Raw genomic sequence first — 13778 nt, forward strand, 5'->3', positions numbered from 1 at the left:
GTGAATAAGGAGGGCAGACTCAGTGGTTTTATTTCCTTCCATCTTTGGGAAGTTATACCTTAGGTGACAATATATTTGAAATGACTCCTGCTGAAGCAGCCTACTACTAACTTGCTATTTCCTGCTCACTTTATGAAAGTGATTACCATAGGATTTTGTGATGGCCACCAACATTTGTATGCAACATGAAGCCTGCTGTCACTTTTAACCTCCAACATAATGTCATATGATTGCTCTATTTTTGAGTCCAACTTGAAGTAGACACACAGATAAAGAACAGAGCTACATTAGGGTGGAGGGAATCGAGCCCAAGGTGGTTCTGTGGGACAGAAAGGGGGCTTTCACAACAGTACATGCTGAAACAGGACCCGCATTCAAAAGTCAGCCCCAGACATCCCCCTGTGGTCCCTGTCACTCAAGGTCAGTTCACTCCGCATGTTCTCATGTCCCAAGGCTGACTGCTGCCCTTTTTCAAATCTATGCCATTCTTTTGAAGCTGATTCTAGTTGGATCCAAGTGTCTGCGGAAGAATAGCAGGTTTCACATGGCATTTGTGCTTGCTCCATGATATGGTTTGGCTGCGTCCCCACTCAAATCCCATCTTGAATCCCCACGTGTTGTGGGAGGGACCTGGTGGGAGGTAATTGAGTCATGGGGGCAGATTTTTCCCATGCTGTTCTCGTGATAGTGAATAAGTCTCATGAGATCTGATGGTTCTATAAGGGGTAGTTTCCCTGCACAAGCTCTCTCTTTGCCAACTGACGTCCATGTAAGATATGACTTGCTTCCCCTGGCCTTCTGACATGATTGTTAGGCCTCCCCAGTCATGTGGAACTGTAAGTCCATTAAACCTCCTCTTCTTCCCAGTCTCAGGTGTGTCTTTATCAGCAGTGTGAAAATGGATTAATATAGTAAATTGTTACCAGTAGAGTGGGATGCTGCTGAAAACATACCTGAAAATGTGGAAGTGACTTTGGAACTGGTTAACAGGCAGAGGTTGGAACAGTTTGGAGGGCTGAGAAGAAGAAAGGAAAATGTACGACGGTTTGGAACTCCCTAGAGACTTGTTGAATGGCTTTGACCAAAATGCTGCTGATGATATGGACAATGAAATCCAGGCTGCGGTGGTCTCAGATGGAGATGAGGAGCTTGTTGGGAACTGAAGCAAAGGTGACTATTGTTATGTTTTAGCAAAGAGACTGGTGGCATTTTGCCCCTTCCCTAGAAATCTGTGGAACTTTGAAATTGAGAGATAAGACTTAGAGTGTATGGCAGAAGCAATGTCTAAGCAGCAAAGTATTCAAGACGTGACTTGGGTGCTGTTAAAGGCATTCACTTTTAAAAGGAAAACAAAGCATACAAGTTTGGAGAATTTGCAGCCTGACAATGCAATAGAAAATAAAATCCCAATTTCTGAAGAGAAATTCAAGCTGGCTGCAGAAATTTGCATAAGTAGCCAGGAGCCAAATGTTAATCACCAACAGGATGGGGAAAACGACTCCAAGGCATGTCAGAGGTCTTCATGGCAGCCCCTCCCATCACAGGCCCAGAGGTTTAGGAGGAAAAAATGGTTTCATGGGCTGGGCCCAGGGTCCCTCTGCTGTGTGCAGTCTAGGGACTTGGTGCCTTGTGTCTCAGCCACTCCAGCTGTGACTAAAAAGGGCCAAGGTACAGCTCATGCTGTGGCTTCATAAGGCGGAAGTCCCAAGCCTTGGCAGCTTCCATGTGGTGTTGAGCCTGTGGGTGTACAGAAGTCAAGAACTGAGGTTTGAGAATCTCTCCTAGATTTCAGAGGCTATATGGAAATGCATGGATGCCTAGGGAGAAGGTTGCTGCAGGGGCAGGGCCCTCAAGGAGAACCTCTGTTTGTTAGGGAAGTATGGAAGGGAAATGTGGGGTCAGAGCCCCCATACCAAGTCCCTACTGGGCCACTGCCTAGTGGAGCTGTTAGAAGAGGGCCACTGTCCTCCAGACCCCAGAATGGTAGATCCACCAACAGCTTGCGCTGTGAGCCTGGAAAAGCCTGACACTCAACACCAGCCTGTGAACACAGGAGGGGGACTATACCCTGCAAAGCCACAGGGACAGAGGTATCTGATGCAACTCTTCCATCAAGATGACCTGGATGTGAGACATGAAGTCAAAGGAGATCATTTTGGAGCTTTAAGATTTGATTACCCTGCTAGATTTTGGACTTGCATGGGCTCTATAGCCCCTTTGTTTTGGCCAATTTCTCCCATTTGGAATGGCTATATTTATCCAATGCTTATGCCCCCATTGTATCTGAGAAGTAACTAACTTGCTTTTGATTTTACATGCTCATAGGCAGAAAGGACTTGCCTTGTCTTGGATGAGACTGTGGACTGTGGACCTTTGCATTAATACTGAAATGAGTTGAGACTTAGGGGGACTGTTGGGAGGGCATGATTGGTTTTGAAATGTAAGGACATGAGATTTGAAAGGGACCAAAGGTGGAATGATATGTTTGGCTGTGTCCCCACCCAAATCTCATCTTGAATTCCCACGTGTTGTGGGAGGGATCCAGTGGGAGGTTATGGAATTATGGGGGTAGGTCTTTCCCAGGCTGTTCTCATGATAGTGAATAAATCTCATGAGATCTAATGGTTCTATAAGGGGGAATTTTCCTGCACAAGGTTTCTCTTTGCCTGCCACCATCCATGTAAGATGTAACTTGCTCCTTCTTGCCTTCTGCCATGATTGTGAGGCCTCCCCAGCCATATGGAACTGTAAGTCCCAGTTCCACCTCTTTTTCTTCCCAGTCTTGAGTATGTCTTTATCAGCAGTGGGAAAAAAGACTAATATGCCCCATCAGAGGAATCATGAGCAGACCCTAGCCCTATTGAAATTAGAGGAGTATTTTTGATAATAGAAGGGCTATCCCAGGTCCTTTTTCTCTTAGGAAGCACAGTTTTCTCTGAGATCTGTATTCACTATTGGGTGACTTGCTTCCTGAATCTCAAGTACTGACCAGCATAGTCTACATCAGAGCAGGCCTCAGTGCCACCTGGAGGACTTGTTAAAACACAAATTGCTGGACTCTACCTCCAGAGTTCCTGTATGGGTCTGAGATTGTCCATTTCTGACAGTTCTCAGTTGATGAGACTTCTGCTCGCCTAGAGGCCTCACTCTGAGAGGCGTTGGACTAAATAGACGTAATTTTCAGGATCAATCAAATCTGGATCCTTAGTGATCTGGGTCCCTTCTCTCTGCATGATGAATGACCACAGTGTGCCTCAAGAAACTGGTTGGGCAATTAAAACTTAACCTGAGTGAGAGAAAACAATACACTGCTTGAAAAGATGCTTTGGAAATGTCAGGTAAGAGAAAAATACAAGAACCATTAACCAGCATTTATTAGGTTTATATACTGTATGGCTGCTATCCTAGTGAAATTCATGATTCAAGATTTTGATATATCTTTCTATAGCTTGGGTTATATCACCAGTTTCCTTTAGTTTCAATTAGAGACAATCATTTAGGATATATTTTAATAGCTGGTTGCATCAGCGAGTTAACTGATACTGTATACATAATATACTGTATACGCAATATGCATACAGATGCTATATGAGGGACTCGAAAGAAACATGAAGAGAGAAGACACGACTCCTATTCTAGATATCTGTAATCTGAATTTAGTAACACCTACCATGTATTAAATATCTGCCATGCACCAGACACTGAGATCCTAATAATGGCTATGATTTTTTGAATGCTTGTATGTTAAGCTGTAAGTACTTTACACATATTAGCTCCTTTCATCCTCACAACAACCCCACAAGATTGGTAACTTACTCATACCTATGTTTCAGATTGAAAAACCAAAGAACAGGTCAGTTAAGTGGTCTCACAGCTGGTAGGTGGTCAATTCAAACGCCAGAGCCTGCCTTGCTAATGACTACACTACACTCCCTTGTCTGCTCTCTGACATAAGTGCTTAATGCATCAACCCATTTAATCCTCATCACAATCCTGTGAGATTCATATTAGGACTGCCCCATTTTATAGATAAAGACATTAAGGCATTCAGTGGTTAAGTAGCTTGCCTAAAGAAGCACAAGTATTAATTGGTGAGGCCAAGATTCAAATCCAAGTATGTCTAACACCAGAGTTGCAGTGTTTTCTGGGAATAAGAGGCAGAGTTTCCATCTGATCCTCAGAGGACTCTACATTTTAAAAGCATGAGGACCATTGATATAAAAGTGAAATGCTCAAGGTATAAGAGCTCTCTGATTTTTTAGTTAGACCTCACTCTGTCGATGCTCAGCTGTCTCTACTGGTTGACTGGGATAAATGAACAAAACCTGTCCATGGCAACCTTCTCCTGAACTGGGCACGACAGCCCTGGAGAGTATATGACTGTGAGATTTCTTTGTACCTGAACTTGGCTGTTGACATGGATCTGCTTGACTCCAAAACCTATTTTCCTTTCTTGTGCATTTTACTGGTTCTTAGGTAAACAGTGTCAGAATTGTGAAACAATTGACTCTACTCATAAATGGAAATGATTACATTTTAAAAGCTTAGAGGCCACAGCCATTTTGTTTTGGGAGGTTATGGACATTTTCAAAGACTACAGCTGAACTAAGTGCCTTCTGGCTTATGCAATCAAATTCTAGAGGGAGTTTCAACCAATATTTTGCCACATTTGCTCAGAGTTCAGCTGCGCTTCTCTGGAAGTGATTTAACTTCAGAAGCATTTCTTTTCTTTATAATGTAACTTTCTGATAATTAGCTTGAATGTTCAGTGGTGAGCAGGGTTGATTTGTGGTGGAGTTACTTTATAATGCCAATGGGAGAGGTTCTATTCTGCCTGGAAATAGACAGAACAGATGCCAGTAATTGTAATGTCAGCTTGAGCCATCCCATGCTCATAACTTGAGCTCATATATTTCAGTCAGCCTGAAAATAAAGGCAGTAGAGGGAAACAGAAAAGCACTGGGCTCTGTACCTGAGAAGACCTGGGTTCAAGTTTTGGCTGTCACTTAGTAATTGTATGACTCTGGGCCAACTCTGAATCTGAAGCCTCAGATTTTTCCACCATAAAAATCAGACTTAGTACCTACTTCAAAGGGTTATTATAAAGATTCTATTGAGATAATGAAGTACTTTAGTCCATTTATGATGCCAATTTATAATATATTCATTTATAATACTTGTTTTTCCCAGAAGTGGAGTTTCTATAGACATTGGTTTAAGCTGAGGTTATGTACTGAACAGCCTCCCAGCCCTCAGTATCAGACCTTCTCCACCCTGATGGAATTTATCAAGGGTGTAAGCAGGGAGTGGAACAGGAGAATGTATGGTAACAGGACGGATGCAAGGAAAACAAGAGCTGTCCAAAGAGCTGCCTCTATCATCTTTGCTGGGATTCTCTTGCCTGTGTCCTCACCCCAGTTAATGTTGTGCATTTCTGGATCCTATAGCTTTCTCCCAACCCACAGTATCCTATGTATGCACAGCATTTGCCTCATTAAAAGATCTGTAGTGAAACCACTGCTCAAAAAAATCAGAGATGACATAAACAAATGAAAAAACATTTCATGCTCATGGATAGGAAGAATCAATATCGTTTAAATGGCCATGCTGACCAAATCAATTTACAGATTAAATGTTATTCCCATTCAACTACCATTGATATTCTTCACAAAACTAGAGAAAACTATTTAAAAATTCATATGGAACCAAAAAAGACCCCAATAGCCACGGCAATCCTAAGCAAAAAGAACAAAGCTTGGAGGCATCATGGTACCTGATTTCAAACTATACTACAGGGCTACAGTAACCAAAAGGGTATGGTACTGGTGCAGAAACAGACACACAGACCAATGGAACAGAATAGAGAACCCAGAAATAAGATTGCATACCTACAACTACCTGTCCTTTGACAAACCTGACAAAAAGCAAGCAATGGAGAAAGGATTCCTTATTAAAATAAATGGTTCTGGGATAACTGGCTAGCTTTATGCAGAAGATTGAAACTGGACACTTTCCTTACACCATGTAGAAAAATTAATTCAAGATGAATTAAAGACTTAAATGTAAAACCCCACTGGCTCATGCCTGTCATTCCAGCAGTTTGGGAGGCTGAGGCAGGTGGATCACTTGAGGCCAGGAGTTTGAGACCAGCCTGGGAAACATGGTGAAACCTCATCTCTACAGAAAAAGACAAAAATTAGCCAGGCATGATGGCGCACACTTGTAGTTCCAGCTACTTGGGAGGCTGAAGCATGAGAATTACTTAAACCCAGGAGGTGGAGGTTGCAGTGAGCTGAGATTGCTCCACTGTACCGTAGCCTGGGTGACAAAGCGAGACTCCATCTCAATTAAAAAAAAAAAAAAAGCAAAATCCAAAATTATAAAAATCCTGGAAGACAATGTAAATGATACCATGCAGGACATAGGCACAGGCAAAGATGTCATGATGAAGACACCAAAAGCAATCACAACAAGAGCAGTATTTGACAAATGAGATCTAATTAAACTAAGGAGTGTCTGTACAGCAAAAGAAACTATCAACAGAGTAACAGAAAACCTACAGAATGGGAGAAAAATTTTGCAAATTACGCATCCAACAAAGGTCTAATATCCAGCATGTATATGGGACTTAAATAAATTTATAAGAAGAAAACAACCCTATAAAAAGGTAGGTAAAGGACATGAACAGACACTTTTCAAAAGAAGATATACATGTGGCCAACAAACATATGAAAACAAGCTCACTATCACTAATTATTTGAGAAATGCAAATCAAAACCACAATGAGATACCATCTCACATCAGCCAGAATGGCCATTATTAAAAGGTCAAAAAACAACAGATGCCAGTGAGGTTGCAGAGAAAAAGGAATGCTTATACACTGTTTGTAGGAGTATAAATTAGTTCAGCCATTGTGGAAGACAGTGTGGCGAGTCCTCAAAGACCTAAAGACACAAATACCATTTCATCCAGCAATTTAAATCCTGAGTATATACCCAAAGGAATGTAAATCATTCTATTATAAGGACACATGCACATGTATGTTCACTGCAGCACTATTCACAATAGCAAAGGTATGGAATCAACCTAAATGTCCATCAATGAAAGACTGGATAAAGAAAATGTGGTACATATAATATACTCCATAGAATACTATGTGGACATAAAAAAGAATGAGATCACGTCTTTGGAGGGACATGGATGGAGCTGGAGAATATTATCCTTAGCAAAGTAACACAGGAACAGAAAACCAAGCACCACATGCTCCAATATTTAAGTGACAGCTAAATGTTCTCATAGACACACAGAGGGGAACAACACACCCTGGGGCCTTTCAGAGGGTGGAGGTTGTGAGGAAGGAGACGATCAGCAAATATAGCTAGTGAGTACTAGGCTTAAGACCTGGGTGATGAAATAATCTGTACTACAAACGCCCATGACACAAGTTTACCGATGTAACAAACCTGCTCTTGTACCCCTTAACTAAAAATAGAAGTTAAAAAAAGACCTGTACTCATCAGTTTAACAACAATAATAGTAATTTCTAGCTCTTAAGTACCTATGAGGTACCAGACACACTATCTAGAAGTGTAAAATATATCCTTTTTAAGTACTATTCTTATCCTTGCTTTATAATGAGAAAATTAAAGATTCACAGAAGTTAGTTATTTGCTTAAGATCTTGTGGCCAGTTGACAGTGGAGACAAGATTTGTAATCATATCTCTTTGCCTCTACCCTCTGGCTCTTTGAAGTGTATCAGACTACCTTCCTGAAATAAACTAAGAGAAAAGCATGGCTGGAAAGGTAAGTTAGGTCCAGATAGTATGGACTTTTGGGTGGCAGGATTTTGGTGGCAAGAATTTTATAACTTGACATTGGTCCCTCCAGGTTGAGAAATCATTATACTCAAGGGGGAGCTAGAGCAATGCCAGAGGATGAAATCAGCACCAGAGAATGAGAGGGAAGAGGGCTGATGGATGTCAGAGGATGCTCCCATTAAGGGAATTAAAAGAACTAGTGAGGAAGTATGGGAAAGACATAGGAGGAAAGCCAAGGGAAAAAAATATTTCAAGATAGTGGTTAAGAATATCAAAGGCTCTAGAGAAATTAAATGGATGAAGACTTGGCAAAGGTCACTGGATTAAATAACATCACTGGTGATTCCCAAGAGGCCCATGTTAATAGAATGGTGAGCTCAGAAGTGTTGTGAGACAATGGCTTTAAGCAGTGAGTGGAAAGGTTATTGAGGATACTTTAGCATGAAGTGTGGTGACACTTGGTAAGAACAGAGAATTAAAAAGGGAAGCCAGACTACAGCAGGGCTTTTAGATGGAAGCATGTTGCTGGGAAAAGGGACAGATCCAGAGAATGTAATCCCATTTCAGTATATTCAGCAACTACTTTGGCTGGAAAGAATAATGGAGAGATGAATTGTCTGGAAGTGAAAAAGCAGAGAAGCTGGCAAGAGATGAGGGTAAATTGAGAAGTAAAATAGAGCCATCAGCTTTGGAGAGCTGGGCCAGTGCTGCTTTCCTTTGCAATGTTCCTTACATCAGCCAGGAGCTGCAGGAGTTTGACCCATGGGGGCCATCCAGGTTTTGGCTGCATCTCCCACTCCTGGACTGCCTTGACTCTTCCTCGCCCCCATTCTCAGACTCCTCCATCTTTTTTTCTTTTTTTGAGATAGGGTCTCACTCTGTCACCTATGCTGGAGTGCAGTGACATGAGCTCAGCTCACTGCAGCCTCAACTTTCCAGGCACAAGTAATCCTACCACCTCAGCCTCCTGGGTAGCTCAGAGTACAGGCGTGCACCACCATGCCTGGCTAATTGTGTGAGTGTATGTGTGTTTGCTTGTAGAGATGGGATTTCCCCATGTTGCCCAGGCTGGTCTTAAACTCCTGGGCTCAAGTGATCTGTCCATCTTGGCATCCCCAAATCCTAGGATTATAGGTGTGAGCCACCGCACCCCACCAGACGCCTCTATCTTTCAACCTCTCTGCCTGACTAATCTCCGGGTAGGTGAGGAGCCAGGAGGCCTGGCTGACTGAGGCCCATCCTGTCCTTAAAGGGGAGACTCTGCCCCCTTCCTGCTCCCACAGTAGCACATGCCACAGCTTCTTTCACTGACCCAAGCAAGTTTACAGAATGCTGTTTGCCAGAGTCATACCTGGCAGGGGATGTAGGGGCAAAGGAAGGAGAAGCAAAGGAAAAGAAACAGAGAGAGAAATTTAGAGTTTCCAGGCTCCTCTGAGAAGGTTCAATTTCTGTAGTACTAAAAGAAAAAAAAAAAAAAAAACCTCATTCAGATTGCAAAATTTGTAATGCAGTATAGAAAATCCTGCTTAGTTCAGGCATCACTACAGTACTCATCGGAGGATTGAATGGCTTCAAATCTTTGGCTAAACAAAATAACAGGAAAATAAACAGTCTTCTACTTAAACACAGTCTACTTCCTATGAACAGCTGAGAAAATTGAACTGCAAAAGGCTATAAGGCTTCTTAGAGCCACAGAGCATTTGGCAGGGGAGCCAGACCATCTCCATCTTCCTGACTGTTGAGCATTCAGATGCCTCTCTGGTCCACTGGTTTCCTTTGCCCACAGATCAGAAAAAAACTCATGGCTCATCAAAGGCTTTTACTTCCAACTGCACCGTCCTACCTCTCTGGGGATCTGAGTCAGGCCTCATCAGCCAGTCTGTCGGCAGCTCCCTATTGTCCTTTCTCAAGGGTATCAGTTTCTAATCTCCCACAGGAACCTCTTCTTCTCCATCCAAACACTCAGGAGAATTTTAGCAGCTCAGCAAGTGAAGAGAGATGGAAGCAGAGAGTTTAAACCCTGAAGGGCACATTCGTTTGGATAAATAAGAACCCGGGAGTTTCTGACTTTTGAATTGGCCAAGGGGAAATAAGAAGGTGGCAAGGGCAGACCGGTTTCTATCCTTCACTCCTTTTTCATCCTCGCCTCCAAATATTCCTTTGATTTTGCTCTGGTGGAGTGTTTGTTTTCAGGACTTTTTTTCTTTCTTTCTTATGTGTGTCCTTTCCTTTTAGATTTTATAGGTACACGTAATATTTATGTGTCAGTGACCTTCCAAAGCAGTTTTAGAGATTTTCTGTTTACATTTAGGAATTTTCTTTAAGGTCTACAAAGTCCTTTGTGCTGTTTCCAGGAAAGGCACTCAGTAAGAACCAAAACAAACAATTGAATAACTCAAATTTGATCGGAGCCAAATCCCTTAGAAGGGTAAGACCAAAAAAAAAAAAAAAGTTAGCATTTGCTTTTGTTATTTCCTTTTCCCTCCCCAACCCATTCAAATATTTAAGCCATTTCTACTTCCAGTCTGGTTCAGAAGTGTTTGTGAACGGTTTAAGGCTAAAACTCTAAGCCTCATATTGGACAAATCTTGACACTGGGAGATTTAGCAAGGCACACCTCAGAAATGATCCAGAAACTATGAAAACACTGTTTACTTCACCCAGTCTCTGGGAAAACTCATGCCAGTATATTTTACGTTTGTCTCTTTGACCCTGAAGGATGGGGAACTATTACTGCTGTAGCCAAATTATATCTGTCCCTCACAGGGCTAGGGCTACAACATTCAGTGACTGCCATGTAGGCTCCTTACAAATTTGTTAGAAGCCGGGAGAATGCCTGTGGTTACTATGCAGTACAATCTGACCAAATGGGATCACATTCAGTTGCTTGCCTAACCCTCCCGCCTCCTTTCCTACATGATCTGTTCTGTGAAAAAGTTATCATGGATTCTGCAAGAGCAAGGGCTGGTTCTATTTAGAAAATGTGAAAACTCTTGCATTCACATTTTATTGCTTCTATCTAATAAAGTAGCTTTTGGACCTTGGGCAAGTTACTTAGTCTGTTTGTGTCTCAATTACCCTGGCTGTACAATAGTAACAATAATACCGACCTTGTATAATGGCTGTGTGATAATGGATGGAAAAGTTTCTGGTATTGTTCTTGACAGTTTATATTAATCGATATTAGCTTTTTTGTCTATTTATGCCACAAAGCTCTCTGGGATCTCTGTTGGCTATCATGTGACACAAAACAAACCTCCACTAAAAATGGAATTATATTGCAGATGAAGACTAACCCACAAAATTGATAATTTCTAAAAATGGAAATGATTCTTCCATGGTTCCTGCCCTGGCAATGAGGAGCACACCTTTCCTGGATGGTGGCCACTGCACCAAATTGCCATCTGCTGTAACCAAACTGAATGGGTCTCCCCCCCATCCAGAGTTCTGGTGTTTCTAAGACTTCTCAACATTTACCAACAGAAATGAAAGGGAAAGAGTCTCATGGAACAATGACTCTTACACTAGAAGCTTGAAGCCACGAGCTAGGTAAAAGTATCTGCCAGATCAACTAGGGGAATGTGCAACAGTATTAACCTCACCCCCATCTGCTTTCCCGGCTTTTATAGTAACACTAAGTAGTAAGGATTAAATGTGATATGATATAAAATGCTGTAGTGTATGTAAATCAGCTAGCTAGAAGCTGGGATGTCAAAAGAGTTGAATCTCCACCTCTGCCCATCCTCCAGGCTATTGTGTGAACTCTATGATCTTCAGGATCTGCAGGGGTTTTTTTCTATGATAAAAATTCACACTCAGCAAGAGAACAGTGGTTTTGCTGAATACAGAATATAGAAACTGAATTTTTAGCATTTAAGGAATTCCAAATCCTATTAATAAATATAACTTTATAATAAGAAAAATCTTTTCAAGACCTTTTAAATAAAACAATCTACATAGTAAGGCCAAACAAACAAACAAACAACAACAAAAAATCCAAAAAAACAATGAGGGCTCTGTGTCAGCCCAATTATGCTACTCCACATATTAGATAAGTGGATTCGTTAATTTGAGTGTGAAGACTGTTTTTCTTCCTAAAAGTTTATTAAAAGTAATGCATTTCCTCTTTATGAGGGTTAAAAGAATAATACACTTACTAACCCACAGGGAAGATAAATATTTGTTGAATGAATGAATGAATGTTCTTATGGAGTTAGAATAATTAGAAAAAAAACCCAGGCTTTTAGATGCAAGAATCCTAAATTATTTAAATGAAATATTTTTGCTGAGAGGCCTGGGATTGCGATGCTGGCCTTCCTGAAAGAATCTGTTGTATTTTAGTTTCAAGATGTAGTACAGGGGGTTCCATTTAAGGTAAGGGCCAGTGACCCTCGGTTCCTTGCCAGGACCTCGAGCAACTCAAACGTTTAAAGATGTAGAGAAAAAGCATAAGAGAAGGGGTTGATTTAGCTCAAAGTGGGGACGGCCAAGGTGGGTTATCATAAATAGCATTCAAATACTATTAGAAGGACAACACTTCTCTTAAAATACACTTAAATCAAAGAAAAAGACATGAAAGTTAGGCCTAAAAAGGATTTTTTAAAACTGTGGTAAAAAACACAAGAAAATGTACTATCTTAATCATTTTTAAGTATGTAGTGCAGTGGTTTTAACTATATGTAAATTACGCAACAAAAAGAATTTCTTGACAGTGAAGTTTGTGAACGATGATGGATCTTCTTCTCTCTTGCAATTCGGATGGAAAGGTATGGAATTTCCTCTCCGAAATTTTAAACAATTGCTCACGTTCTGAGTCCTGACAGGCTGGCCAGGATGATTTCTTAGGGATCACTTCTAGCCCAGCAACTCTATGGCAAGGCAGTGATATGGCTGGCCCAACACTGAAGCAGACATGCTGATGAAAGCATCTTGGGAAAAGTTAGAGGTAGGTAGTTCATCTTTGCATTTGCTTCAAATGAACCTTAGCACTTACAAAACTCTGATTCCATATAATTTGATTTGTAAGCTTGGGAGGATTATAACATGTTGCTTTAACTTGAAGCTCATGGAACAAATGCAGCTCTGTACTGCTAGCATTACCTTGGGTTTATATGCATTCAGCATTGACATCTCTACATTTTGACCTCTGACGTGTTTTGGTTGCCTCTGGACCGGGGGTGACGATGACTTCTGGTTATTGCGACAGACACAAATGAAGAAGAAGAGTAAGGCAATGGCCAGGGGAATGGCAACGCTTGGCACTAGTATGTACAGGATTTCCATTTTATTCTTCTCCTTGGAATCTTTTGAATCTGGGTGCAGAAATGAAAAAGAACAAAAGTTATACTCTTTAAAGTAACATGTATAATATTACATTGCATAGTTTAAAATGAACCACCACTTCTATTCTTCTATACACACAAATCCACTGTGAGAAAAAAAGGAATCCATTGCTTATTACCATTTGTTTCCATCAAACCTTCAACATAATTTATTGAAGTTTAAAAGTTTAAAGTTCAAATGTTTAAAAACTGCAGAGGGGCATTATGAAGACTTCGTATGTGTGTGGGTCCCCCTCTGATGTTGCCTCTCTTTCGTGGCAGACCCGCATTTCTCTAACACCTTAAAAGTTAAATGCCACGTGAATGGACTGTATACATCCAACAGCCTTAATGTGGACCACAGGGCTCTCCTTCTATTGGCCGCCAGCCCAGATCAGCCCCCACAACATGGTGTTCCAGAAATCATGCCCTGGTCTTGGCTGGTTTGGACTTACGGGGCCAATTCTGCATCTTCCAGAATCAGTATCACTAAAGAATCCTGGTCCCAGTGTCCAAAAAGCCACTGGCCTGAGAATATGGGGGCCTGAAGTCTGGGTTAGTTTGATCTTTGATAAGCTGTGTGACCCTGAACAAAACATTCATGTCTCTGGGCCTCTTTTTTCACCTCTGCAAAACTGA

At 41.4% G+C, this 13778-nt stretch overlaps 1 protein-coding gene across 1 annotated transcript in view; it reads right to left on the reverse strand.

Annotated features, from left to right (window-relative positions):
* Positions 1-13778, reverse strand: part of ROR1 (receptor tyrosine kinase like orphan receptor 1) — a 403384-nt gene that overhangs the window by 9265 nt on the left and 380341 nt on the right. The window contains exon 8 of the mRNA XM_032296748.1: positions 12919-13130. Within this exon, the coding sequence (XP_032152639.1) occupies positions 12919-13130 (212 nt within the window). The remainder of the gene's footprint in view (positions 1-12918; positions 13131-13778) is intronic.

This window comes from Sapajus apella, unplaced genomic scaffold (genome assembly GCF_009761245.1).
Source record: "Sapajus apella isolate SASKATOON/1434 unplaced genomic scaffold, GSC_monkey_1.0 scaffold36, whole genome shotgun sequence".
Lineage (NCBI taxonomy): Eukaryota > Metazoa > Chordata > Mammalia > Primates > Cebidae > Sapajus > Sapajus apella.